The following is a 26,512-nucleotide window of genomic DNA, read 5'->3' on the forward strand; positions in this document are numbered from 1 at the left end:
TATACGATCCGCCCAACTGAGACAACACCGCCTACTCCCCGCCCTCGACAACCTCGGCCGTCCAGTCCTTGCGAATGTCGAGCTCCGTCAGCTCCGCCGTCTTCTCAATCACCAGACCCTGCTCGTTGGCTAGGTGCAGCAGGCAGATGAAGCAGTACGACGTCGAGATGTCGTCCATGATGGCCTTGGGGTACACCGACTGCAGCCCGCTCATAACCTCGCTGAACTTGAGACTCGTCTTCCCCTGCTGTGCCTGGCCTGGCTCCTCCGATTCCGGCGGAGTCAGGAGGCGGTCCCCCTTTCTTGACGGATCCTGCAGAGCAGAGTCAGTGACGGTCGCGTGACGAGAGGCTACAGAAATCGAAAGAGCCTGGCCGCGATAAACTCACCTCAAGCTTGTCCAAGGCCATGCTCTTCCAAATCTCCTCCTTGAGTCGCCGCACGTCCACCTTCTTTGCTTTCCGGGCATATTGCACATACTCGGGCCGCACCCTCCTCGTCTGCGTTACAAGACTAGTCCCAAAGGCCCCTCCCATTGTCTGCGTAAATGGATATGTCTCGCCGCCCAGCAAGGCCGTCAGCCCGGCCACCCCCGCCATGCCTGCCTCGCCCTCGATCCCCGGCGACATGTGCTCGCGCGCGTCCGCAAACTCCGGGTCGTCGTCGTCCGCGTCGTCTCCGCCAGCAAAGGGCAGGCCGTCGTCTTGGAAGAAGTTGGCGTCGTAGTCGCCCTCCGGCAGCGCAGTCTCCTCGGGGCCCTTGCGGTTCGCCCAGAACGCCTCGTCCATGTCCCCCACGGGTTGGTTGTCTGGCGGCGCATTGCCCACCACCCCCCGAGCCCCGAAGCCGGTCCGACGGCGGGCCATGCGCGCTCTGGGCTTGAGGAAGAGGCTGAGCAGCGACTTGGAGTTGAAGTGTTTGTCGTCGGGGAGGAGATTTCGAGATTTGGACTTCCAGTCCTTCTTGGGCATGCTTATCGCAGAGTTGCTCGCCGCTTGCGTGTGCAGGACATCGGCCATGGATGATTCGAGCGGGCTGGCAAAGTCGATCTCGAACGGCTCCTTTTCCTTGCGCTTCTTCATCTCGCTCGGCGGCTTGTTGACGTCCTTGATCTTCCGGATCCTCCAGTGCTCCGCGCTGCTCCAGTTTTTCTGCAGCGCCTGGTCGAAGAAGCCCAGAATGTCCTCGTGCATCTTGTCGGCGCTCTGGGGGTTTGCCATCGAGACCACGTATTCGGCCTTGTCATCGAGTCCTTCACCGTCGGCACCACCGTCGTCGCCCATGCCTGCATCATAGACTCGCATTTGCGGGCCGAGAGCAGCCTCGCGCGCCCAAGCCTCGCCGCCTTCGCCAAACGCAACGTTTTCACCAACGTCGAAGCTTCCGAGGCCGAGATCGTCATCGTCAAAGCCCACCGGAGCCTCCTCGTCGATGAACATGCCCGACTTGTCGCCCAAAACACCCGCCGACTTGTCCTTGTCTTGGTCCGCCCTCCAGTCATCCGGCGTTTTGAGGAATGGGATGTCCATCGAGCCAGAGGGGTTGCCGAGGTCAAAATTCTTGAGCGACGGGCACACGTCGAGCTCGTCCAGCCGTGCTAGATCGTGGAAGAATCTTTGACCGAGAGAGGCGAGGTCGATCGGAACAGCCGCTTCGTCCTCCTCGTCGCCTGCTTGCTCGTCTTCATTCGCCTCGTCTTCCACCTGCGCCGCTGACGCGTCGCCGTCTTCTTCGGCATCGTCGCTTGTCTCGGCTTTCCTCTTGCCAATAGTAACCACGTCACCCGAGTCATCGCTGCTGTCAAAGACAATGCGTCCCTGGGAGTCAATCATCAGATGGTTCAGGAGCAGACCACGGGCGCCGCCTTCGTCAAAATCGGCCGAAGCCTTCTTGAAGAGGGGGTCCACAGCAAACTCGAGCTCGAACTTCTTGAGTTGCAGTGCGCTGAACGATGGCGCCAAGGTGGCCTCGGACGATCTCTGGGTCTAGTGGTCGTCAGCAAAAGATTCCACGCACATGCACCCATCCCCTCACCTTCTTCTTGGGCTTCTTCTTGACGTTGCCATCCTCGTCCACCTCGTCCTCGCTCTCTTCCCCCTCGGCATCTTCGCCTTCGCGGTCCTTTTTCTTGCTGCTGTTGCTGTCGGCGAGGCCGCTCAGCAACTTTCCCGTCTCCGTCGCGACGCTGTCGACTCTATTTGTGTAGATTTTGACGCAGCCGTCGAGGGTGCAGCTGGCCTTTTGGAAGTTGACGCCGTCACCCTCCTTGAGCAGGGACATGTCATGAAAGTAGTCGATAAGGGCAAAGTTCCACGAGTTTGTGGCATTGATCTTGTTGTCCGTGGCCATCTTCATCCACTCCTCAAAGTTGGCAAGGAGGGGGACGCGCTTCATGGGCGTGACGGAGGTTCCGCCGTCGGCGCCGCTGCGGGCGCCGCGAGGGGTGCCCGAGGCGGAGCCTGGCGACGCATTCTCCAGGTCGTCCAGCCTGGCGCTGGTTTTGCGTGGTGTTGCCGCGGCCTTGATCTCGTTGATTTGCTTCTCTTGCAGGGCCTTTCGCGAGTTCATGCGCCGGCCCTTTTCTTGCGCATCGTCGTTGAGCGGGATCCTAGCCAGTTGGCGCCTGCGTGAGAAGAGGAAGAACGCGGCGTCGACGGGGAAAAGGCAAGCCAAGCAAAACCGGCGGGGAAAAAAGGCACGTAGCAAGCGGGGCTCTGCTCTTACTTGACGGGAGACTTGAAGGGCGAAGCCGACATGGAGGCAGACGTCGACTTGACGCCACCGGCGCGTGGCACTTGGGCGACCCGAGGCATCGTGTGGAGGTGCGGGTGTTGATGTGTGGTGAGAAGGAGAGCGGAAGACGTCCTCCCGCAATGGGCAGGTCGCGTCCACCCAACGCCAAAGTAAACAAGATGGCCCTGTGGCTAGGCAACCCCACCGCCACGGACATCACACTCACGACTCACGAGGTCAGCCACAGTGTCATTGAGGTCAGCCACAGTGTCACGTGGCCGTCAGACTTTATCCTTGCCCTGTGGCACAGTCTCCTGCCGAGCCACATCGCCACCTCCCTGGCCTTTGGCGCGCCACTTCGTCCTGTGCGGCTGCTTGCAGGCCAAGTCGGCACTCGGCAGCCGTGCAGCCTCAGCTGAGCCCAACAACCACGATGGAGACTTGATATGAGGTGTCCCGGCTTTCTTCAGTCATAGGATCTGACAGCTCATCTTCCTCGGGACCACCGGCGGCACGTCCGAGTGAATGCCAGTCGAAGCATTCGTTTGGCCTTGACGTGCAGAATTTGCACGACCAACCAACTCCTTATCTCCACCACAAGACAGCAACAAGCCAAAATGAGTGGTGTCCGAGAAAAGACGGCGAGGAAGTGCCAGATACTGGTCTTGGCCAGCGGCAACGGCTCCAACTTCCAGGCGCTCTGCGATGGCGTGGCTAGCGGCCGCATCCCTAACGCAACCATCTGCCGTCTAATCGTCAACCGGGGCAAGGCTTATGCCACGACGAGGGCAGAGAATCATGGCATCCCGTGGGACTACGTTAATCTCATCTCCCACGGCTTCCAGTCCAAGGGCGAGAGAGACGCGGCCAAGCTACAGGAGGCCAGGGAGAGCTACGACGCAGCCTTGGCCGAAAAGGTCCTCGCCGGTGACCCCCGGCCTGACCTGATTGTGCTGGCCGGCTGGATGTACATCTTTGGGGAGAAGTTCCTCGACCCCGTCGGCGCAGCGGGGATCAAGGTCATCAACCTGCACCCTGCGCTGCCGGGCCAATATGACGGTGCTCATGCCATCGAGCGGGCCTTTGAGGACTTTCAGGCCGGCAGGCTAGAAAACAACAAGACGGGCATCATGGTGCATAACGTCATTAAGCAGGTCGACCAGGGCGAGGCAATCATGACGCGGGAAATCGAGTGTTTGCCGGGCGATGATGTCGGACGGCTGACGGAGCGGATTCACTCCCACGAGCATGAGCTGATTGTCGAGGCTACGGCAAAGGTTGTGGCGGAGATTCTTGCGCGGACGTAATGGGTTACGACTTTCAGGCATCTGCTGCAAGGCCTCACGTTCCGAGCTGGGAGTCTAGGAGACTTGGGTTGCAATGGATAAGGGCAAAGCTATTGCCAAAGGTTGGCTCGACGCTCGAAGATGACGGATTGCCGTGCTCGACAACTGCAGCCGCTCAATGCGATACAGATGGAGCGTCTTTCAAGTCGAGTAGACACATAGCCGGCTTAAGCAAGACAAGGCCAAATACGTGGCTTTCGACGGCCTTACCAGGCTAGCCACCGGCGAGGAAACCACGAGAATACATGAGGCAGGCGGAGGCGTATACCTCTCGCTTTGACGGAAGCAAAAAAAGCCCTGACCGGTTGACGACGCCCTGATGGTGGGGAGTTGTGGCTGAGCCTGTCGTGCCTGGACGGCCATGTAAGACATGCCCATTTTGGTGCGCCCCCTCATCTGCAAGCGCCTGTGCGCCGTAGATAAAGTTGCATCGACAGCGAAGAGTGGCTGTGCACATGTATAGATGTCCCGGGAGGCAGCCAGCCAGTGACCGCTCTCCAAACCCAGTACTTGGAACTCCGTACGAAGTACTGTTGGAACTCCGTACGAAGTACTGTTGGAACTCCGTACGAAGTACTGTTGGAACTCCGTACGAAGTACTGGGCAACTGATTGTTGGTTTCTCGGAGTAAAGGGGGGACACGTTCTGCAGGGCTTGCTTTGTACCGTTGCGCCCGAACCTTGCATACCACCTTAAGTACATATGCACAACTGGGGTCTTACCTAAGGCCGTATCGGCACCGCACCTCGATGCTTGGTCAGAACAGATGCCTTGACGTTTCACGCAGAGGAGCCCGAGTGATCGTTCATTCCTAGGGAGGCCCAAGGAACTGCTTTTCTGCACTGGTACCTAAACCGTCCTTACCTTGTGCTGGCACCCGTTCATCCGCCACGTCCAACCAAGTACGTACCAAGTGCCGAGCACCCTCCCGGTGACGCGCACCGGTACCTTATTAAATACCCCGGGTATCCATCCACCCCAGACGCCGCCTCCGCTTCACTCACTCACCGATTATCCTACTCCGTAGCTTTCGCCCGACATTACCGTGCCCTTTTTAACCTCAGCTACCGACTGCACCACGAGTACGGCTGCCAACACGACCATGACCTAGAACGCAAAAAGGCTTACCTACATCTCTCGCGCTCCTCTTCTCCGCTATATGACTACCTTGTTAGCCTGCTTGCCTCTGCTGGGCTGACTTCCTGCGACATGACGATTCGACAAGAATGCAGCCATCCAGCCTCCGACGGAGCCGCTCGCGGTCCCGCCCCTTCTACGCCACCGTCCTCGTCCTCTCCCTACTGACGGCCTACTCGTTCCTCGCGCACTCGCCTCGCCCTGGCCGCGACGGCGGCGCTGCCTCGCTCTTCAAGCGCGACGAGGCCGAGTGCAACCAGGTTCACTCCGTCGAGGACCAGTGCGCCTTCGTTCGGCGCCACTGCATGGACGCCGATGCCGGCCTGCTCCCGTACCTAGAATTCTACTACTGCACCCTCCAGCATGCGCCGCCCGTCGCATTCATCCTGCTCGTCGCCTGGCTGGGCCTGCTCTTCACCACCATCGGCATCGCCGCCAGCGACTTTTTCAGCGTCAACCTCAGCACCATCGCCGCCATACTTGGCCTGAGCCAGAGCTTGGCTGGCGTCACCTTTCTGGCTTTTGGCAATGGCTCACCCGATGTATTCAGTACCTTTGCCGCCATGAGCTCCAACAGCCCTAGCATGGCTGTTGGCGAGCTCATTGGCGCCGCAAGCTTCATCACCGGTGTTGTCGCTGGTTCCATGGCCTTGGTGCGCGAGTTTAGGGTCGACAGGGCCACGTACACGCGCGACATCTGCTTCTTTGTCGTCGCCGTCGGCTTCACCATGGCTTTTCTGGCGGATGGCCAGCTCCGCTTCTGGGAATGCTGGGCCATGATTGGCTACTACATCGTCTACGTCGTAACTGTCGTCGGCTGCCACTGGTATGGCGTCAGGAAGAGACGACGGCTCCGACGAGAAGGAGAAGCCCGCAGCCATTTCTATGGTGTGGGTGGGCAGTCGGGCGACGAGCTGGCAGGCGAGCCCTATCGGGACGACCCAGACGACGTCGACCGTGCCCCGGGACAACCGCCTCCCTCGAATAACGTTGCCAATGGCGATGCCCTCTCGTCGTTCGAAGGGCTCGCTCGCTCCGACCCGGAGAGCCAGATGCCCCAGGTCACAATTGAAGGCGCTCATGATGATTCGGACGGCGACCATGAGAGAATGATTGCGGCCGAGGTCACGAGGAACATGCGTATCCTGCGGACTGGGGCGAAAAGGCACCACAACATGACCCCGATCCGCCCGAGTCTGGTCGGCGCCCTCGAATTTCGATCTGCTTTGGCACAGCTCCAACGGGAAAGCAATCTCCAACTTTCCTCGATTCCGGGTCGCACCTACTCGGAAAACTACTTCGGTGCAAGAGCCCGAAGAGGAACCGTGGCTGTTGGCCTGGATGCCGGCCACGACGAGAACACCAACGCCATGTCAACTGCCGAGACGCGCTTGACGCGAAGGGACAGGGCGCTGTCGTCCGGCGACATGCCCCTTTCCCCGGCCGTCATTCCGGAGCTCTTGAACGAGGGTCAGACCCGAAACAAGTCTGACTTGCTGGCCCCTGGGGGACCCGAAAGTGTCCGAAGAGCGCCAGCACTGACGCCATCGCGCACGGTGGGAGAATCCCTTGCTCCATCCCCGGCCGACGACCTGACGTCAAGTGGAACTAGCCATGGCTCGGCGGACGATGGCTTGGGGAAAGGGTCGATTCCCAAGCTGCAACTGCAGATTCCAAGTCGACGCAGCAGCCATAGCGGGGCATCGTCTCCCCGCTCGCCCTTCCCCGGCTACACCGACTCGCCAATGCTCATGACGCCAAACGCGTACTCGCAGCATGGGCAGTTTATGCTTCCGTCGACTACCTCGGCCCGACGAGAAGATAGTTTCCCCGACATTCAGGTGCCGGTGCCGGTGTCGAGCCCGGTACGGTGGTGGCCGTACTCGGTGCTCCCGCCGCCTCACGTGCTCCTGGCGACGCTCTTTCCGACCTTGCAAGGCTGGAGAGACAAGTCTCACTGGGACCGGTTTCTCAGCACGATATCGGTGCCAAGCATATTCCTCCTGGTGATCACGTTGCCTGTCGTGGACTCGGAGTCGAGTGAGGATGCCACGTCTACTGACAGCACCGTCACTGATGACGTGAGCCACGGAGGCACCACACCAGCCATTGCCGTAATGACGCCAGGGGCTGAGGGGGAGGACGAGTGGGAACGTCGGCGGAGCTATACTTCAAGAAGCAGCGGCAACCACGCGCCCGCAGCTGACGGCCTGGCCAGCCTGGCGACTCGGGAGCACGGAGCAACGGCCGCGGCATCGACGAATCGTCCAACCATCGAGACAATGCTAATTCCCGCCAAGGCGGCATCGGACCTGCCATCCGGGAGCAATGCGAACAATGAGTCGCCACCGTGGAACCGATGGCTTGTCTGCTTGCAACTGTTCACCGGGCCGCTTTTTGCCACCTTTATCCTATGGGCCAACCTGCGCGAGGATTGGGAGCGGCCCGGCAGGGAGCTGGTCCGGATGGTGCTCTACTCGCTCGTGACGTCGCTCGTGCTGCTGGTGGTACTGCTCTTGACGACTACGGAGCACGTGAGGCCCAGGTTCTACTACCTTCTCTGCTTTCTGGGCTTCGTGATTAGCATTGCGTGGATCTCAACGATTGCGGGCGAAGTGGTTGGTGTGCTCAAGGCATTCGGAGTCATTCTGGGCATTTCCGAGGCGTTATTGGGGTTGACCATTTTCGCAGCGGGCAACAGCGTCGGAGACTTGGTGGCAGACATCACGGTGGCCCGGTTGGGGTATCCCGTCATGGCGCTGTAAGTGGACCCATGGCGGCGCGTGCTCGGGGCAAACTAACTTCTCGGTTCACAGGTCGGCATGCTTTGGCGGGCCTATGCTGAACATTCTGCTGGGGATCGGCATTGGCGGCGTCATGATGATGGCACAGCAGGCCAAGCGCGAGCACGCCAAACATCCTGACGGGCCGATACAGTACGGACCGTACCGCGTGCAGGTTGGAGGCACGCTGATGATATCGAGCATCACGCTCCTCATCATGCTCTTCCTCCTCCTCATTCTCGTGCCGATGAACAAGTGGATCCTGAGCCGCAGGATCGGCTGGGTTGTCATTGGACTGTGGGCGTTGAGCACAGTGGTGAGCGTGGTAATCGAGGTGACGGGGCTCTGGGGCGAGGCAGCCTAGAAGGGGGTTTGATGGCGTGGGCGCATTGACTGGATACCTCGGGCTTCACCAAGAGCAGACGCTTTGTTTTGGGTATGACTGCTTGTTAATGAGGGGAGGGAGGATGAACCGCACACAGGGAAGCTGATGGGATGGCTGGATACCCGGAGGCGGTCTTTTGATGATGGATGTGAAGTCGGTCCGCCATGGGCTTTGGATGCGCTCCCCTTGGCCATCCATATCCAATTGGCGGCTCTTGACCCGGTGCGAGCCGAGCGCCAATCACAGGTGTCACCCACAGGTGTCACCCACAGGCGTCACCGCTCCTCGGAATCATGTCTTCTTCTCCTGCGCTGTACCAGTTGTCGTTGTCGACGGCGCCAAGTCGAGGGCTGGGAGACGATTAGGTAATAATGTCCATCCGCAACCGAGAGGCTCACCGAGAGGTTACGTAATTACCATCAGCCCCTCCCTCCAACAATGATTACCCCTCCAAACCAAATGCCCCTCCAACGGCCGAGGTATCAAGTACGTATCTTGACCGCCTGCCCCATTCCCTGGTGACTGCAGCCGCCGCTGTCCTCAACAACAGTGTCTCGTCCTGTAATCGCATCGTCCTTTGCGTTGCAGAAACACCTCCACCGCCAGCAAGCATGGACGCCGCCGCGCCGCCCACCTTTACGCCCCTCGAGGACCGGCCCCTCAAGGACACGATATGCCTCTTCGACGTTGACGGCACCCTCACGCCTGCTCGCCTGGTAAACCTAGAACCCTCCAATTCGTCTCGTCGCCCCCCTCCTCCCCTCCCTCTTGTTCCCTATTGCTGCTCCTTTTGCTGCCGCACTCGTCGGCCTCGAGGGACACGAGAGGGTCGGGAGGGGGACGGGGAACGGCAATTGATGATGTGCCATCCATGAGAGTCTCGCCGACTAACCACTCCCTCTGTCTCTCCCTTGCGCCGGGCCCCGCCGGACCTGCAGGCTGCCTCCCCCGAGATGCTCTCCATGCTCAACGCCCTCCGCAAAAAGTGCGCCATCGGCTTCGTCGGCGGCTCCGACCTGCTCAAGCAGGAGGAGCAGCTCGGCAAGCCCGCCGGCGTCCCCGTTGTCTCCCTCTTCGACTTCTGCTTCTCGGAAAACGGCCTGACGGCCTACAAGCTCGGCCAGGCCCTGCCCTCCAACAGCTTCATCGGCTGGCTCGGCGAGGACCGCTACAAGGAGCTCGTCAACTTTTGCCTGCGCTACGTGGCCGACCTCGACATTCCCATCAAGCGGGGCACCTTTGTCGAGTTTCGCAACGGCATGGTCAACATCAGCCCCGTTGGCAGGAACGCCAGTGTCCAGGAGCGCATTGACTTTGAGGCCTACGACAAAACGGCAAAGGTGCGCGACAAGTTTGTCGCTGCCCTCAAGGATCGCTTTGGCGACCTCGGTCTCATGTGCGTCATCCACCCGCCTCCCCATTCTCGTTCTTCTCCTCTCTGTTCCTCTGCCTTGAGACAAAAAGGCCCTGCATTTTCCAGCCACAAAGCAGAGTGCGCGCCGTCGCTGACCCGGCTTGTTTGTCATGCGTTTTAGCTTCGCCATCGGTGGCCAAATCTCCTTTGACGTCTTCCCCGAGGGCTGGGACAAGACGTACTGCCTCCGACACCTCGACGCCGAGGCCAAGAAGCCTGGCGGCATCGAGTACAAAACGATCCACTTCTTTGGCGACAAGACTTTCGAGGGCGGTAACGACTGGGAAATTTATAACCACCCGGCCACCACGGGCCACACCGTCAAGGGCCCCGACGACACCATGCGTATCGTCAAGGAGCTCTTTGACCTGTAGATGGTCATTTCGCGCTGGTGGACGTGCGGTAGAGATAGAATTGCCTTTACGACTGAGGGCCGGAGAGCCTGTATCTACACCTGCATCTGTCAAAGGGAAAAATAAAGCACAATTTGGTTTACGGCGACGCTTGGCGATATGACGCCTGCCCCTCTAGAAAATCCAACTTGCAACATGCAAGCCAACGATATCCGAGCATATTCGGAATCAGAGCAGCCGAGCCGGTCGCATCTCCTCAAAACCCCATGAAACATAAATCGTCATTGACGTATAAAGGTATTCCAAACTCCGACGTGGCCCGCCGAATACATGACCGCTTCCAACCCGCTTGGACATGATCCCCCTCCTCCTAATTGAACAACTCTCCCAGCAAGAGACTCTGTACAGAAATCCCATCGACTCCGACCCCTCACCGCCCAAAGTCCAGGTGCGGGACAATGACTGGTCCATACTTTGTCGTCGCCTGGAACGCGCCGTCTCCCTGGACTATGAAATCCACGGCCAGACTGAGCTTGGAAAGGCCCTGCTGCTGCTGCTGGTGGCCGGCGAGGCTCGGGTTCGGGCTAAACGGCGTCTGGTTCGCCGCGTCCTGGTCAAAGGCGACAAAGGCAACGTAGTTGCGCCGACCCATGAGCCTCTTCATCTCGCGCGAAGCTCCGCTGGCGTCGGTGTGGAATATCTCCATCATGTCTTCCTTGGTGTCCGACACCTCGTGCGTCGACTTGTGCCCGTTCTGCGGTACGTATAGCGTCTTCTGGTTGTGCAGGAGCTTCAACACGTAGCCACCCTGGGGGGCCCCGACAATGGGCGACGAGATGATCTGGTACATGGTCTTGTGATCGCCCGGGTGAGTCGGGTCATGCACCAGACCGGCCCCGGAAGCGTTGACGTCTGCAACACGGTCAGTCAGTCCACACAATGCAGTCAAGACTAGCCAGTTCTGCGCACGCACCTCCGGATAAAAAGGTCATTCGAATGCCTTTTCGCTGAGAAATGCCCTGCAAGGTGCGGATGAAGTATGTTCGCTCCAGATCCTTGGTCTCATGCGTCCACATGTCCTTCAAGACTTCCTGAATGTCCAGCTCGCCGAACTGGTTCAGGACATTGCCCATCAAGCCCGTCTTGCCGACGGCCTTTTTCACATGAGAGAAGCCTTGCGCGACGACCTCTTTGCCTCCGACGACGCCCGCCATCGAGCTCGTGACCTTGCCCAGGATGTTGTACGTCGTGTTGACGGCCTTTTTGCCTGCCGCGACGGTGTTGGCCAGGCTCTCGACGCCCTCGAGCCTCGGGTAGACCAAGGGGACCGAGACCATCCAGATGACATGCTGGACGCTGGGGGGGAGCGTCGCGACCTTGGGAAAGATGCCCTGGTATGTCGGCCCAGCCATCACTCGAGCCTGGGTCCTCTCCGAACGGCAGTCGGATCCGACGACTGCCATTGCCGGCCCCAGATGCTTGACGAAATGCCAGCCGACGCCGGTGACGGTGAAGATGTCATGATCGGTGCTGACGTTGCGCATCATCTCTACCGTAGTGTGGTGCTGGAACAAAAGATACATGTCTGTGGCGATGCGCCCGATGTTCTTGAACATGGGCGAAGCCTGCATATACGCTGGATAGGATCCGTACCCATCAAATCTGACCCCAGTCAGTGAATCAACTTGGACACGTCGTACCAAGCCGTGAACTTACATGTCGTGGTCGTTGATTTGCAGGACGTGCGGAATCTGAGCGAATGCCTCCCTCAAAAAAGGCTGGTCAAAGTGACTGGTGTAAAAGTGAAAGTAGGCGTGCGAGACATCCTCCTCATGGCGCGCGGTCCATTGGACGTTCTTCTTGTTGTCTCTGCCGCTCATGGCCAGCCACTGCCTGAGCAGGGGCACTTCTTTCCACAGTCGATCGCCGTAGATCTGGTCGCCAAGGCCAAGTTGCACATGGAAGCCGCCACAGTCAATGTTCTTTTGCAGCACGTCTTTCCACATGAAGCCAACTCCGCCGAGCCTGGCTCTTTCGTTTTGCGACGTACCGGCCGCAAAGTCGTTTCCAGAGTGAGCAATGAACCTCCAACCCGTCTCGTGCCGGCCGGCCACAACGAACTCGTACCGCGTGCATCCTAGGTGGGACGTGACGGCATACGTCCACCTCTCCGTGCCGCCCTCGCCCATTTGCAATTCCACTTCGTACCTGTAGAAGGACCAGCGCTGGTGCGTGGAGACAACACGAGGCTGCAGCTGCCTTGGGTTTGGGGAGAGGTCGACGCTCAGATGCATGTGAATGGTCGGGGGTTGGGGCGCATCTGTGACTATGAGTATGCTTCCGCACCACATGCCCTTCTCGACGTCCATGTTGATATATCTCAAATAAGGACCAAAGTAGACACCATTTGTCGGCTGGATTCTGTACATGTCGACGCCTGAGCTCGGAGGCGGGCCGGAGAAGCCAGCAGCCGAGGGCGTTTGCGAAGCCGCGACACTCATGATGCTCTCGGCATAGCCGGGGGTGTGCGGAGAGAACATTGGCGACGCCATGGACTGCTTTCCGAACATTGGCGACGTCAAGGGATTTCCATAGGTGGAAGCGGTGGGCGAGAGCGGTGTCTGCTCATGCTGGATGGGATTGGGGCCTTTGGGAAATTCCCACTGCGTGGCTTGCGTGGCCAGGTGAATGTAGTAGTACTGGCCTGAGTTCTGATCCAGATGAGCTATCCATCCCTCGGGCAATGGCGGCGGGGATGCGGGTGTTGGCGCTTGGAGAGAAGGAGTCGACGCAACCTGCACGGACTGGCCGTTTGCCTCTGGTCGAGGGTCGTTGGCGAAGGCGGGATGACCCGGGTGCTGAAGCGCGGGTGAGGCAAGAGACGTTGCCGACGCCGACGACGCAGGCTTTCGTGGTGGAGAAGACGAGGGGCCGGCTGGGGCAGTGTCAGGCCGGGCGGGCTGCTGTTGAGGGCGCTGTTTCTCTTTTGAATAGTCTCCGTTGGGATTGACTCTGGAATATGCCGGAGGCGGCGTCTTTGTGCCCACGCGCTGGTAATCTTGCTCCAAGACGCTGACTTGCGGGACCGAATCCCCTTGAGTCTGCACGGGCTGTTCCGGCGGCGGATCAAAGGTTGGCCGCGAGGGCGTGTCGGCGACGGGGTTCGCCCCCTGATATACTGTGGGAGGGCCCGAGGGTGCCTGGCCGGGGGACTCGGTGGGTGTCCAAGGACGCTGAGGTTGAGGAGCCTGGTGGCCGTACTGCGCAAGCCTCTGAGCGGCGGCAGCACTCTGTGCTTGATGAGCCTGCAGGCTGTTGAGAGTGGCCGTCCCCGCAATACCAGATGCAGCATATCGGGCCTCGATGCCGCCGGCTGACGCAGTTCCAGGTTCGACAATGGGTGTCTCCGGGGGCGGAGGCGATCCACGAGTGGCCCTCGTCGTCGAGTTGGAGGCCGTCGAGGCAAAACGATTAACACCTTGGTCGTCGACTTTCAGCTGGTCGTTGAGTTGCTGGTGATGCGGGTCACTGTCGGGCAATGCGGCGCCAGAGGCAGGCGGAGGGTAGTTTGTCTTTTTTGGATAGCTGGGATAGTTTGCGCTCGAGGAGCCGGGCCGTGTCTGCTCCTTCAGAGGCCTCGCGAAAAGGCCAAGGTCGGCCTCGGGGCTCGGAGGAGAGTGGATGACTTTGGGCGAGGCTCCTCTCCTCTCGGCGAGGCCAGGCCGCTTCTCTCCTTGATTGGTATCTATACGAGGACTTATACCGGCGTAGGCTGAGCCAAAGGGCTTTGGAGGAGTCGGTTTGCGCACGTCATCGTCGTCGGGAAATGGCAGCGGGGCGGCAGAGCTCGAGGCACCCGGCGGCAGGGGAAAAGTCGGCTTGGAGGAGGAAGCGGAGGGGCGGCGGACACGGCTGGGGCTCTGGGGCTTGAAGATACGCAGGGGCTGGACAGTCGGACTATCGGCACAGTCGTCGGGGGCAGGCTTGCTGAGGAACATCTCCCCTTCAGGGATGCCGCGGCTGGACTCCATGTCGCTTCACGGAGGCGTATGCTGGATCAAGGAAGGTATAGGGTTTGAAGCAGAGCTCCCTCCCTCTGTGGAGAAGGGCCGCGCAAGCGGCCTGGCAACGATGTGCTCAGCGCGGAGAGGGACGAGAAAGCAGAGCGGCTAGGCGAGCGATGTCAACGTGGACTGGTAGACGCGGTCGACACCCCAAGCGGCTGGGTCGCAGATTGGGCCGCGCCGGGAGGCTATGCCAAGGAATTTGTATATCAAAGGACGTGGCGAGCTTGTCGACGGGGCAAGAGGATATGAGCGGCGGTGAGACGGCGGAAGCGCAGCACGGAAAGGAAATGACGGGGCAACGAGACGAAAGGGACAAAGGGTTGAGGTTTAAGACAAAGACAAGCTCCCCAAGGCGGGTGGATATGGATTATAGAGGGGATGGATGGATCTGATGGAGGGGAAATCCATCCATCCCGAGGTGGAGCGGGACAGGAACAGGGAGGAACAGGGAGGAACAGGGAGGAACAGGGGACTGCTGGGCGGCAACGCAACGGTTAGCGGCCGAGAGGGCTTCTCCAGCGGTGGCCACGGGCTCTTTAGTGGACCGCAGCCAGCTGTCTCTAGCGGGTCGCACAACGCAGCGGCGCCTTGGACGCGGCCGTGATTGGCTGGCCGGCCTTCGGGTCCAGCCTCTAAGCGCCGGGGGCACAGGAAGCAAACCGCGCCGAGGCTTTCTCTCGCTTGGCTTGGTGCTTTTATTTCCAAAAGCTGCGCCTCGCCCCTCTTTTCCTCTCTTCCTCTCTTCCCTTCCCAGGCCGTCTCGTTAATCTGCGGGCCAGGACCCAGCGGCAAAAACGCTCTGGCTGGCCAATCAAAGGTCATGCGTCTTGCTGCCGAGCTTGCGAATGCGCGTTGAGTTCCCTGCGACGCCATCGGATAAGACATCTCTGGACTTACTGTAGAGTTGTGAAGAAGACAAGGTGGAGCCCTCGAGGTACGGTATCTTAGTCAAGGGGCTCCAGTGCCGGGGACCAAAAAAGAGTGGGACACCCCGGCACTCTACGCGTTGCCAGGGTCCCTCCCAACCAAAGACGCGCCGCGCCGTAGCTTCAAAATCGACCGTCCATCACCAACATTCATCGTTTGCACCACCACCCAGCACCGGCCCTCACCATGGCCCCCGTGTCCAGCAAGAAGCAGCAGTCCTTGACGTCCTTCTTCACCCCAAAGACCGTCAACGGACTGGCCGCTTCCTTTGAGAAGCAGAGCCGCGCATCCGCCTCGCCCAGCGACGACGCCTCGTCCCGGAAACGACCGCTCGACGACGTCGCAGACGAGCCAAAGGGCAGACCCGACCGCACGTCCAAGAAGGCCAGGTCCTCGCCTGCAGAAGCCCAAGCACAAGACGGCGACGTCGCTGCACCACCCTCACCCCCCGCCGCGCCACCAGCACGCGCCGACCGCTACATCTACGACGCAGCAAGCTCGGCCACCAACCATGACTCCCATCAGGCTCAGGTAGACGAGGCGACGAGGCGAAATAACGACGAGCTGCACCGGCGGTTTGTCAAAAAGCTGGGCCACCCCGATGCCTTATCCTGGCGAGCCCGCCAACAGCCAGAAGATGTCCCGGCCGGCGAGGACGATGGAGACGCCGAAGCAGATGACGACGAGTCTCCGGCACCCGCCAAGTTAAAGAAAAAGTCGTCCAAATCGGGCAAGCTGACGCCAATGGAGACGCAGTTCCTCGAAATCAAGAGAAAGCATATGGACACTGTCCTCATCGTCGAGGTCGGCTACAAGTTCCGCTTCTTTGGCGAAGACGCCCGAATCGCCGCAAAGGAGCTGAGCATTGTGTGCATCCCAGGCAAGATGCGATATGACGAGCGTGAGTTGACCCTTGGCTGTCTATCCAATCAAAATCTGTGCTGACCGGAAAGCTAGATCCGTCGGAAGCTCACCTGGACCGCTTCGCCTCCGCAAGCATCCCCGTACACAGGCTATCCGTCCACGCCAAGCGGCTCGTTGCGGCCGGGCATAAAGTCGGAGTCGTCCGCCAGATTGAGACAGCCGCCCTCAAAAAGGCGGGCGACAACCGCAATACACCCTTTGTCAGGAAGCTCACCAGCCTCTACACCAAAGGCACCTACATCGACGAGAACGGCGAGCTGGACCAGCAGACCGAGGGCGCACCCTCGGGCGGTTATCTGCTGTCCATTACCGAGACCAAGTCCAAGGGCTCGGGGACGGACGAAAAGGTCGACGTGGGCATCCTCGCCGTCCAGCCGGCCACGGGAGACATCATCTACGACAACTTTGAAGACGGCTTCATGCGGAGCGAGATTGAGACGAGGCTGCTGCACATATCGCCCTGCGAGTTCCTCATCGTGGGCGAGCTCACAAAGGGCACCGAAAAGCTGGTCCAGCACCTGTCTGGGAGCAGCACCAACGTCTTTGGCGACCGCAGTCGCGTCGAGCGCGTGCCCAGGAGCCAGACCATGGCCGCCGAGGCCTCGTCGCACGTTGCGCAGTTCTATGCCGACGGGCTCAAGGACGCCTCCGAGGACCGCCCCACGGCCGCTCTCCTCGAAAAGGTGCTGAAGCTGCCCGAGCCCGTCACGGTGTGCCTCTCCGCCATGATCAACCACCTCAAGGAGTACGGGCTCGAGCACATCTTCAACCTGACCAAGTACTTTCAAAACTTCAGCACGCGCTCCCACATGCTCATCAACGGCACCACGCTCGAGAGCCTCGAGGTGTACCGCAACTCGACCGACCGTTCCGAGAGGGGCAGCCTCTTCTGGGCCCTCGACAAGACGCTCACCCGCTTCGGCCAGCGGCTCCTGCGCAAGTGGGTCGGCCGCCCGCTGCTCGACCAGGACCGCCTCGAGGAGAGGATGGCGGCGGTGCAGGAGCTTCTCGACAAGCAGTCGACGGCGCCCCTCAACGAGCTGGAGAAGCTACTCTCGTCGGTCAAGATTGACCTTGAGCGCAGCCTGATCCGCATCTACTACGGCAAGTGCACGAGGCCCGAGCTCCTCTCGGCCCTCCAGACTCTGCAGAGGATCGCGACCTACTACTCGGCGCAGAGGTCGTCGTCGGCGGCCGCCCCGTTTTCGGCCGCCCTGCTGGCATCGGCCACCGGCACCCTGCCCCAGATCCTCGATGCCGTCGTCTCCTACCTCGAGCGCATAAACCTCCAGGCAGCCCGCAAGGACGACAAGTACGGCTTCTTCCGCGACGACTTCCAGACCGAGGACATCCAGGACCACCAGCTCGGCATCGCTCACGTGGAGCACGAGCTCGACGCCCACCGCGCCGTCGCCGCCGACAAGATCAAAAAGAACAAGGTCGAGTACGTCACCGTCGCCGGCATAGAGTACCTCATAGAGGTGCCCAATTCCGAAATCAAAAACGTGCCCGCCTCGTGGAGCAAGATATCCGGCACCAAGAAGCTCTCGCGCTTCCACACCCCCGAGGTCCTCGGCCTCATCGCCGAGCGCGACCAACATCGAGAGGCCCTCGCTGCCGCCTGCGACAAGGCCTTCAAGGACCTCCTCGCCGAAATCTCCGCCGACTACCAGCCCCTCCGCGACGCCGTCGCGGCCCTGGCCACCCTCGACTGCCTCCTGTCCCTGTCCAAGGTTGCCGCCCAGCCCGGCTACAGCAGGCCGACATTTTTGCCGTCGTCGTCGGAGCCCTCCATCTCCATCTCCCAGGGCCGCCACCCCATCGCCGAGCACACCCTCGAGGCCGGCTACATCCCCTTCACCACGGCGCTCGCCCACCCCTCCCCGCTAGCCTACCTCATCACCGGGCCCAACATGGGTGGCAAGTCGTCCTTTGTCCGCGCCCTGGCCCTCATCGTCCTCCTCGCCCAGATCGGCTCCTTCGTCCCCGCAGACTCCCTCTCCCTCACCCTCTGCGACGCCATCCACACCCGCACCGGCGCCCAGGACAACCTCTTTGCCGGCGAGTCCACCTTCATGGTCGAGGTCTCGGAGACGGCTCGCATCCTGCGCTCCGCCACCCCGCGCAGCCTCGTCATCCTCGACGAGCTCGGCCGCGGCACCAGCACCCACGACGGCGCCGCCATTGCCCATGCCGTCCTGCAGCACATAGTCACCGAGACGCGCTGCCTTACCCTCTTCATCACCCACTACCAGAACCTGGCCCGTGTCGTCGACGGCCTCGACGGCGTCAAGAACGTACACATGAAGTTCCGGGCCGACGACGGCGCCGACGGCGAGGAGATCACTTTTCTCTACGAAGTGGGCGAAGGCGTCGCTCACCGGTCCTATGGCCTCAACGTTGCCCGCTTGGCGCGTATTCCCAAAAAGGTACTCGATGTGGCCGCCGGCAAGTCGGCTGACCTGGAGCTGGAGGTCAGGACGCGCCGACTCAGGGGGGCATGTCGCACATTGAACGACATCATTACGGGCGATGCTTCGGAACAGCTGCCGCAGCTTATGGCCAGCATCGCGCAGCTGTAACTCGTACCCTTGGTTTCCATCACCACATACAATGTGTCAGTACGAAGGTTAGTGCCTATTTCTGCGTGGCTGCCACGTCTAGTCCGCCAGATATAGCGTGTTTGGAAGACGAGATGATCTTTGTGATCTCAACCATGCGTTTAAGGCCCTGGTGCCTCTTGAGTGATATTTCACCAATGATCGTGAGCAAACGATTATACCACCGCCTTCCCGAGCCCAATCCCAGCCGATTCATCCATCGTGATTCCCCAATAAGTGCCAGCACCTGGCCCGATCGTGAGTGCAAAAGAAAACCCATGCATGGATCTCATCTCGAGTGGACCCCTGAGAAACAAACGTCCCATAGAAGCCTCCTGCATAATGTGCATGCTGCAATCAATGCATTGCTTCGCGGCCGTACGCGAAACCTCCAACAAATAACCCGTTTTACGGAGAGGGAAAGAAAAGGAAACAAAAGAGACATGGAAAGGAGAGGACGACTCAAATGAAGCGCTTCTTCCCGTGGCGAGAGGAGCGCCCCTCAAATTGCCACCGCTGTCGGGATCATGGTGTACAGTATCCTTCTTCGATGGCATTCGACGCGTCGTCTCATAATTCGGAGGCGAATGAGTTGAGACTCGAATCGTGATTCCACGATTTGCTTTTGGAAGAAAAAAAGTGAAGAGGGGCGAGGAGAAGCGCCAACGTGCGCGATGGTAAGCTCCGCGTAGAAATATCAGATTCGCAAGGATGACATGGCCCTACTTCTTCACTTGAGCACCAGTCGCGTCGCTCTCGAACCAAGAAATGCGGTTGTTCAACGCAGTCCCTCTTTAGACTCAAGATGGAGAGCGTCAATGAGTCACCGGCTCGTCCAAAATCGATTCAGATCCCTCTGCATCGCAGGGAATGGAAGGGATGTTAGATGTCCAGCTCTTGTTCGCCAAGGTCTTCGTGAGACTCAACGCCGTTATCCGTAGGCTGCGCATCCCATATGCCGTTCAAGGTAAAGGTGGATTGCTTAACGTCGCTCGAGGGGGTATTCTCGATATCGTCGCACATATGAGCCTCAACCTTAATGTTGGGTCCAGTTGCGCGTTGCTCGTGATCGTGAACTGCGCGACTGTGGTCTCGACCGCGGTTAATCGGAGTGAAGCTAAACGAGGACATTGCTTGGCTTGTGTGCGGCTGACTGAATGAAGTGAGGAACATTCGATCATGGGAGAAGAGTGGATTCGACTCGGACATGGTGAGGAACTGATTGTTGCCTGGGTTGGACAGTGAGTCGCCTGCTCCAGACGAATAGTCCCCATGTTTGGCTTGCGGGAGGTTGTTGGGGTTCAGGCGAAAATTGTCTTGAGAAAGGGCGCCGAAGTGGCTGTTGCCAGCAAATGAAAGCCTCGCGGAACCGCCATACATGGTCGCATCAGTGAGCCCGTACGATGTCTCGACATTTGCAAGAGAGCCTTGGCTGGTTAGCATTCCCAGTCTTTGGAGAAAATCGGCCTGGCAAGCGCCTCGTGACTCACTCAAGTTCAAATGGCTACCTTGGCCGAGGTACCCATTAACGGGACCTCTGCCCCGTTGGGACTCTCGCGAACAAAACAAACGAGTTGAAAGATCTCTGGAAGGGGTTGGTGACACCACATTCGAGTGGGATATCGGGTTGAGCGCATGCAGCCCGAGTCGATCACGCGTATCAAACCTGGTACATAATAAGCTTCCATCCCTTCGGACCAACAGCTGGGGATCGCCCTACTTTCGGTCTTGATGAGTCGGCGTTGCAAAGGAGCGGTCTTCGTAAATCCCTGAATCAGTCAGAGCCGGGTCGAGAGCTGGAAAACAAAGCATACCGGGGCCCCCATCATCGTCTTGAAAAATATCGTGGCCGTTTCGGAAGCCGCCGAGAGACGGGCTTTGCTCGGAGCTTGTGTCGCAATCGTATTCCAGCTGGATGTGCGGTACCCTGTTGCTCCTCGCCAAAGTGCTGCGGCCTGGGCGTCGGATGGCGCCGCGAGGAACGTTGGCAGAGATATCTGCCAGCGCTTCGGTTCTTTTCCGTTTGGGCTTGCCTGCCTTCTTGGGTGTCTCCTGAAAGTTAGCAGCGCAGGTTGACAAGAGAACAGATTCGGGAACCCACCTCCTCTTCCTGGCCAGGGATCGGCGATGAGCCATCGTATACGCCTTTGACCCTTTCAACTTCGAAGTCCGAGGTCATGACAACCTGTGTAGGCTCAATACCCTCAGAAACCCTGCGCATCTTCTCAATGACAGAGTTGGGCTTGCGCTGATTGCGAGTTCGCCTCATGTCCTCGTTGGCAAGGTCCATCTTGCCCATACCTGGCCAGACTTGACCCTTGAGTGACAGCGTGTCATTGCTGGGGAAGAGGTCGTCTTGGTGCTCGGCATCGTAGTCAGAAGCAAAGAATCCGGGGAACAGTGGATATTCTTGGGCAAACTCCTCCTGTTCGGATTTGACAGCCGTGCCGCTGCCCAGTCGCTTCGTCCTTCGCTTCGTCTGCTGGCTGTGTCAGCCGCCTTGCCTCTCGTCTTCCTCGTCGTCGAGTGCGGGGTGCACGAACCTTGGGTGCAGGGAAGGGAGTGACTCCTCGGGCGCGTCGGGTCTTTGCAGCCTCTTTCAGCTGCTTCGCCTTCATCCTCTCGACGAGGAGAGCCTCGATGCCATTATCCTTGTACCAGTTCTCGTACTGGTCCATAACGACAGAGGCTTCGAGATCTTGGTGGGATTTGAGCCTGGTCTGAGTCTCATGATGAAGATGGCCTTTGGATGCAATGTGCGTCAGCAAGTGTGACACGTCGGAGAAGCGCGGCGTTTCGGGGCAGACGGTGCAGAGGAGCGGTATCTGCCTGTTTGCCGAGCCGGGAGTGTCGCTTCTCATGGTGGCCAGAGACGCCATGTCCTGCGTAGGTAGCACTGCATCAGTCATCCTTTCACTTTGGGAACACTGATGGGCCCGCAACTGGGAGTCTGGACTGACGGGCTGCAATCGGGGTGGCTCCGACAGCAGAAAGGTTCCGGTCAGCAACTGATACCGGACAAAGAGCAGGAAAGTAGCAACAGGTCTTGGAGCCCAGAGGGTGCAGCACGGAGGGAGGCCAGATAGGGGAAGCAAAGAAGCAATTGGGGAGGGGTGGCTGGTTGAGGTTGCTGGGAAAAGAGCAACTCGCCGGACAGCACAAGAGGAGGAGATGGACCTCGCGCGGAGGAGCGAGTGTTCAAGGCCGAGAGAGATGGGTGAAGAGACGGAAGCGGGCCTTACCGAGGGGAGCCACAACCGACACTGACGACTTGTTGCGGCTGCAGCTGCGACTGCTCCCAAGAGCCGGAAAGACTTTGAGGCAACCGCGGTTGCTGGCTCGTCCTGCTGCCCCAGCCGAGACCGCTTAGGAACGGGAGCCTCGAGAATCAAAGGGGGGGCCCGAGAAGAATCAGCCAGCCGATTGGAACCGAAAAGCCGAACCTGTCGTCCGAAATAGAGAAGGCGTCTCCCAGTGCGGGAGGGGGAGGGCAGAGATGGAATGAGGGGAGGAAGGGGAAGCGGGGATGAAGGAGGAGAAGCTGAGCCGTAGGCAGAGAGGGCACGAGGGAAGGAGGCAATCGGGGGGGAGGGGGGGGTTGCCGCGATTGTCAGGCAGGTACCTCGGACCGCTTCTTTCTTTCCCCGGCCGCCAACCTCGACGCCCGCAAGCCAGACGAAAACAGCATTACTCTTAAGATGAAAGAAGGGGAATTTTGGGTCTTGCCGACGGCATGCAGAACTTCTGAGTCTCCTTGCAAGTTGAATAGGTAGCTGTTACTTGGGGCGAAGGTCAGCAAACTCGCGCGGCCAGAACAGAACGCACAAGATATGCAAGCATCAACAACAACGGTCACTCACCTTGCCACCAAGCAAATAACAGTGTCATCGCCATTTTACGTATGCCCTTCGCAGTTGTCGTCCTGCGCCGCCAACCTCCCGGCCTATGGGCTACCGTCGCACTTCCTCCACCAGGAGCTGTCGCCGGCTATATGCAGAGGCAATCAGTGAAGATGAAAAGGACAAACCTCAAGTGGCCGTTCAGGTTCAGACTTGGGTGGTGACGAACAGCCGCGAGATGGTAACTGAGTTGATTGGGCTACTTGTATAACTACCTGTACACCCAATCCTGCGCCCATATTCACCGTGCCTGCATTCACGCTCGCTGTTGCAGGGGCGCGATGCTGCCACGCTGTCCCACCAAGGTTGGCGCCTCTCCCGGCCCACCAGGCTAAGAAGTCTCGATGAGAGGCACAGCCGGCTTTCCCCTCACGCGAAGCATCGTGTCTGAAGGACTTCACAGGGCGAACTCCATAGAGAATTGGCGATGCCCCTGAAAATACCAACAGTTATCTTCTCCTCTCGCCTTGCGTCCTGGCTACCATGGGACGTAGCTTTAGCAGGTTGTGAAAGGCAAGAGAATTGTAGATGACGTGTGGGTGGTTCGAGTCTTCGTCTGGCAGCGGGAGTCCACCCTGAGAGCTAGTTGGGTGCGCAGTTAACCTTTCTGGCCGACTCCTCATCTATCGGCTAATCAGCCGATCGATGGTCGTCTTGGGCATACAATAGACAGGGTCCACTGCCTCCATGCCCGGATAGCCAAGGAGGCTCAGTCCTGCCAGACCAAAACAAGTGTGCCAGACATCGACCATGTCGCCCGGTCGATCCGAGATGCCGCCATTTTCGGGATCCTGACTCTTGAGGATGAAGCTAATGAGGGCATCGCGATCGATCCAGTGTGTACGATGGATCATGGCCAGACTGCTCAAGACCCACCAACTGTAGCAGACGTCTTCTTTTTTCTCTGGACGGCCGTTGAGACCGCCTCCGGGGGTTTGCCGCTCGCTCAACCACCTGCCGAGTTTCTCATGTTCGACGGTGTCCAGCCGGCCGGCAATGCTCAGCGCAGCAAGACATGTGAAGACCTGGCCAGAATGCGACTCGGCACCGGGCCTCACTCCGTAGCCGCCGTCAAAGTTGGCGCAGGAAGCGACATGGGTGACCGCCTTGTCCACATCGACCATAGACAGTAGTCCAAGAAGGGAGAGTGCGTTTAACGCGCCGTATAAGAAGCGGGTGTCTTCTTCGCCCCATTCATCGCCAAAGAAACTGCCCGTCTTAGGATCTTGCAAATCCGCAATGTCTGCTTCGTGTTAAAGACATGGTGCCAAGTCAAGAGGAGAAGCTGCGAGGGAGTAAGATTACAAAATAACCCACATTTACCCACCTTGGATTTGCTCGTCCCCCGAGTTTCGAGCTCGTCCAAGGCATCGACCATGGCGAGAAGCTGCACAGCACTTACTGTGGAGAGCATGTGGGCATCGTGTCCTGGGGCAGCTCCGAATCCCCCACTAGCGTGCTGGCAGGACAGCACGAAGTCAATGGTTTCTCCGCGAGGAAGACCATCAGGACGTCCGAGGAGGTGAAGGGCAGTCAAGCCCCAGTAAACGCCATTGAGGCGCAAGTGCTCCGTCAGCCAGTAGTCCAGTTCGTCCTTTTTGGTGTCCAAGTTTTGGATGTATTTCACGTGAGCCTCTGTGGCAAGACTCAGCTCGCCAGGGACTTGAGCAGCCTGGGGCATGATGCCGACGATGCGTGGACCAAGGCGGACACCAGGATTTGCGTTGGACACAAAGTTGGCTGGGCTCGAGAGAATTTTTAGTCAAGTCGCCAACATGAAGTGCAGCTCCGAGCACGAAGATGAGGTCCCGTATTACATAAGCAGAGATGACTTAATCCCCGTTATTTCGCCCCGCTATGCCACGGCGCCTCATTTGGGCGGAGGCACTGCTGATGGAAAGCCTCTGGTTGAACGACCGTGCCCACCCGGGTGCCGGAGGCGTCTCTCTTCCATCCGGTGGAAACGAGGAACCTGGAATCGGGTCAAAGGTCAGCTTTACTTGAGAGAACTAGCGGGAACCAAAGGGATAATGAAGAGCTGCATGTACGAAGTCTTCAAAGGTTCATAGTGCACGAAGCGGCAGAGTGCCTGCGTAGTCACGACTTGGGGTCCATGCAGTGTAACGGCCAGCCATCCAGGTCTACGGGCCCCCAAGTGGAGTTAAAAAAAACGGCCGGTCCAGCAGTACCCAGGTACTGTATTAGGTACGTACCTAGGTAAATGGTTGTTTTTTACCCGACTTTGGCCCCCATCCACAGGTGGGCGCAGGGAACCCTGGGAGTCGTAGCTCACGGTACCAAGTACTTGCTCCGTATCACGCCGAGTTGCTGAAGCGCACCTGACTCGTCGTGCCAGAAACGCAAAATAGCTACCTACCGAGTAACGGAGTAACTCTGTCACGGCAGCTCTAGCTACTCCGTACATACAGCTGGCAGAACCGTGGACGCGTTGTTTTGGTGCATCACACGGCTCGGCGCAAAATCTAAAGCCGACTTGCAAGAACAAAGATGCAAGGTACCAGACCTCGCTCGCACTTGTGCGTACCGTACTTGGAAACATGCGGGGTTTCTATGCGGCCTGTGCGTGGAGCTTCGCTCCCCATGGTAACTACGGAGTAGCTGGCAGCTTGTTGCAGAGGCGGGAGAAGGATCCCCGAAATATGCGGAAGACCGTTTCGCAGAGGACCGCAGCATGGAGCCTGGGCCTGGCTCGGCTTCTTCACGACCGAATGCTCTCGAGTGATATCATTTGTACAAGGAAGCGGGGGTGATGATGCCCTTGGCCCTTTTGCAAGGACTCGGCCGCCGCTGAATCGGACAGTCAAGGACGCTTGTTTCGAGAAGAAGCAGGCCCGGGCTATGCCCGTTCCGGAGCTTAGCAAGAAATTGGCGCTCCAGGCACAGTCGTGGGCCTTGGCTTGGGCTTGGGCTGGCGTCCGGTATGGTGGGTTGGCCGGTTGGCCGGGTGGGGTGGAAGAGCCGGGCATCTGCCATGACGCGTCGGATGAGCCTTTGAGCCTTTGTGCATGAGAACTAATGCAGAGAAAAGCTGCCAGATTCGAAATGGGCGGCCGCGTCGTCGTCGTCTTCGGGAGGCGGGCGATGCAGGCGACTGCGACGTGCAGGGCAGGGGAAAGGGAGGGAGTTGGGAGAGCGGAGGGGTGGCGGCCCGCGAGGCTAAGGACTACCCTGGCCAGTAAAACTGGCGCGTTACCCCTGAAAAGGCCCATGCTGCTGGTGGCGCGTTTCAGATGGCCGTAACTGTTGGCCAGCAGCGGAGCCAGGGGGCTTGTAGCGGGTGGGTTGCGGCAGATAAGGCCGGCGGTGAAAGAGTACCTTAACGGGCCTCCAGGACACGAGCGGTCGCCCCTGCCACACACTGTACCTCTAGGCATGCGATGTTTTGCCCATCGCTAACCTGAGATACCTCCACTTACCGGCCACTGTATCCTTTGCCTGCAAAGTGCATCACGTTGCTTTGTCTCTGTGCCTGGCGCTGACCTGTGCTCGTTGGCCTTTTTGATGCTGCCAAAAAGCGAGGAAATAAATACCTACCGAGTACATACCGTATACCGAATGGAGGGTACGAATACGTTGAAAAAGGTACGGTGATTCCCACTATTATCCCAACGTTTCAGGGTCGCCAAGCGCTCTCTGCAAGCTCGCCGCTGTGCCATTCATTCCGGCCGTGATTTATGCCAGAGACAGTTAAAAGAGAGAAAGAGGGCGAGAGACAGAAGCCGGAAAAACGAGCGCCGCTGACCGCGCACGCATTGCAGACCCTAGCTCGCCCTTCGTCTCAGGAGCCGCCTAAGGTCGTTTCTGTCTCAACCCGCTGGGCCTGCTTTGCACTTTCTCGCACACACACACACGCAACGCACGCACTCACGAAACCCCACCTCACTCGACACTCGCGCCATCTCGCCGACCGCCCTTTGCCATGC

General features: G+C 59.2%; 8 protein-coding genes across 8 annotated transcripts; 4 read left to right on the forward strand and 4 right to left on the reverse strand.

Annotated features, from left to right (window-relative positions):
- Positions 1-31: 31 nt before the first annotated feature.
- HRG_05710 (condensin complex subunit 2 domain-containing protein) lies at positions 32-2,813 on the reverse strand (the record flags this gene model as incomplete). Its single annotated transcript, XM_044864181.1, has 5 exons — positions 32-313; positions 390-1,285; positions 1,343-1,985; positions 2,035-2,623; positions 2,725-2,813. 5 exons carry the CDS (start codon positions 2,811-2,813, stop codon positions 32-34), a joined length of 2,499 nt encoding a protein of 832 aa, XP_044720713.1.
- Positions 2,814-3,350: 537 nt separating this feature from the next.
- On the forward strand, positions 3,351-4,040 carry HRG_05711 (formyl transferase domain-containing protein; the record flags this gene model as incomplete). Its single annotated transcript, XM_044864182.1, has 1 exon — positions 3,351-4,040. One exon carries the CDS (start codon positions 3,351-3,353, stop codon positions 4,038-4,040), a length of 690 nt encoding a protein of 229 aa, XP_044720714.1.
- Positions 4,041-5,305: 1,265 nt separating this feature from the next.
- HRG_05712 (sodium/calcium exchanger protein) lies at positions 5,306-8,363 on the forward strand (the record flags this gene model as incomplete). The annotated part of the gene is made up of 3 exons (XM_044864183.1): positions 5,306-6,104; positions 6,162-7,977; positions 8,033-8,363. The coding sequence occupies 3 exons, from the start codon at positions 5,306-5,308 to the stop codon at positions 8,361-8,363; spliced, it is 2,946 nt and encodes a 981-aa protein (XP_044720715.1).
- Positions 8,364-8,995: 632 nt separating this feature from the next.
- HRG_05713 (eukaryotic phosphomannomutase domain-containing protein) lies at positions 8,996-10,172 on the forward strand (the record flags this gene model as incomplete). The annotated part of the gene is made up of 3 exons (XM_044864184.1): positions 8,996-9,100; positions 9,323-9,780; positions 9,920-10,172. The coding sequence occupies 3 exons, from the start codon at positions 8,996-8,998 to the stop codon at positions 10,170-10,172; spliced, it is 816 nt and encodes a 271-aa protein (XP_044720716.1).
- Positions 10,173-10,581: 409 nt separating this feature from the next.
- Positions 10,582-14,182, reverse strand: HRG_05714 (WW domain-containing protein; the record flags this gene model as incomplete). Its single annotated transcript, XM_044864185.1, has 5 exons — positions 10,582-11,063; positions 11,125-11,813; positions 11,868-12,359; positions 12,498-13,629; positions 13,681-14,182. The coding sequence occupies 5 exons, from the start codon at positions 14,180-14,182 to the stop codon at positions 10,582-10,584; spliced, it is 3,297 nt and encodes a 1,098-aa protein (XP_044720717.1).
- Positions 14,183-15,331: 1,149 nt separating this feature from the next.
- On the forward strand, positions 15,332-18,651 carry HRG_05715 (mutS family protein; the record flags this gene model as incomplete). Its single annotated transcript, XM_044864186.1, has 3 exons — positions 15,332-15,676; positions 15,776-16,046; positions 16,103-18,651. 3 exons carry the CDS (start codon positions 15,332-15,334, stop codon positions 18,649-18,651), a joined length of 3,165 nt encoding a protein of 1,054 aa, XP_044720718.1.
- A 900-nt stretch (positions 18,652-19,551) lies between these two features.
- Positions 19,552-21,530, reverse strand: HRG_05716 (uncharacterized protein; the record flags this gene model as incomplete). The annotated part of the gene is made up of 6 exons (XM_044864187.1): positions 19,552-20,096; positions 20,241-20,335; positions 20,390-20,438; positions 20,484-20,721; positions 20,771-21,148; positions 21,213-21,530. The coding sequence occupies 6 exons, from the start codon at positions 21,528-21,530 to the stop codon at positions 19,552-19,554; spliced, it is 1,623 nt and encodes a 540-aa protein (XP_044720719.1).
- Positions 21,531-23,191: 1,661 nt separating this feature from the next.
- On the reverse strand, positions 23,192-24,249 carry HRG_05717 (prenyltransferase and squalene oxidase repeat domain-containing protein; the record flags this gene model as incomplete). Its single annotated transcript, XM_044864188.1, has 3 exons — positions 23,192-23,811; positions 23,886-23,969; positions 24,021-24,249. The coding sequence occupies 3 exons, from the start codon at positions 24,247-24,249 to the stop codon at positions 23,192-23,194; spliced, it is 933 nt and encodes a 310-aa protein (XP_044720720.1).
- Positions 24,250-26,512: the final 2,263 nt, after the last annotated feature.

Source organism: Hirsutella rhossiliensis, assembly GCF_020360975.1.
Source record: "Hirsutella rhossiliensis strain HR02 chromosome Unknown scaffold00005, whole genome shotgun sequence".
NCBI lineage: Eukaryota > Fungi > Ascomycota > Sordariomycetes > Hypocreales > Ophiocordycipitaceae > Hirsutella > Hirsutella rhossiliensis.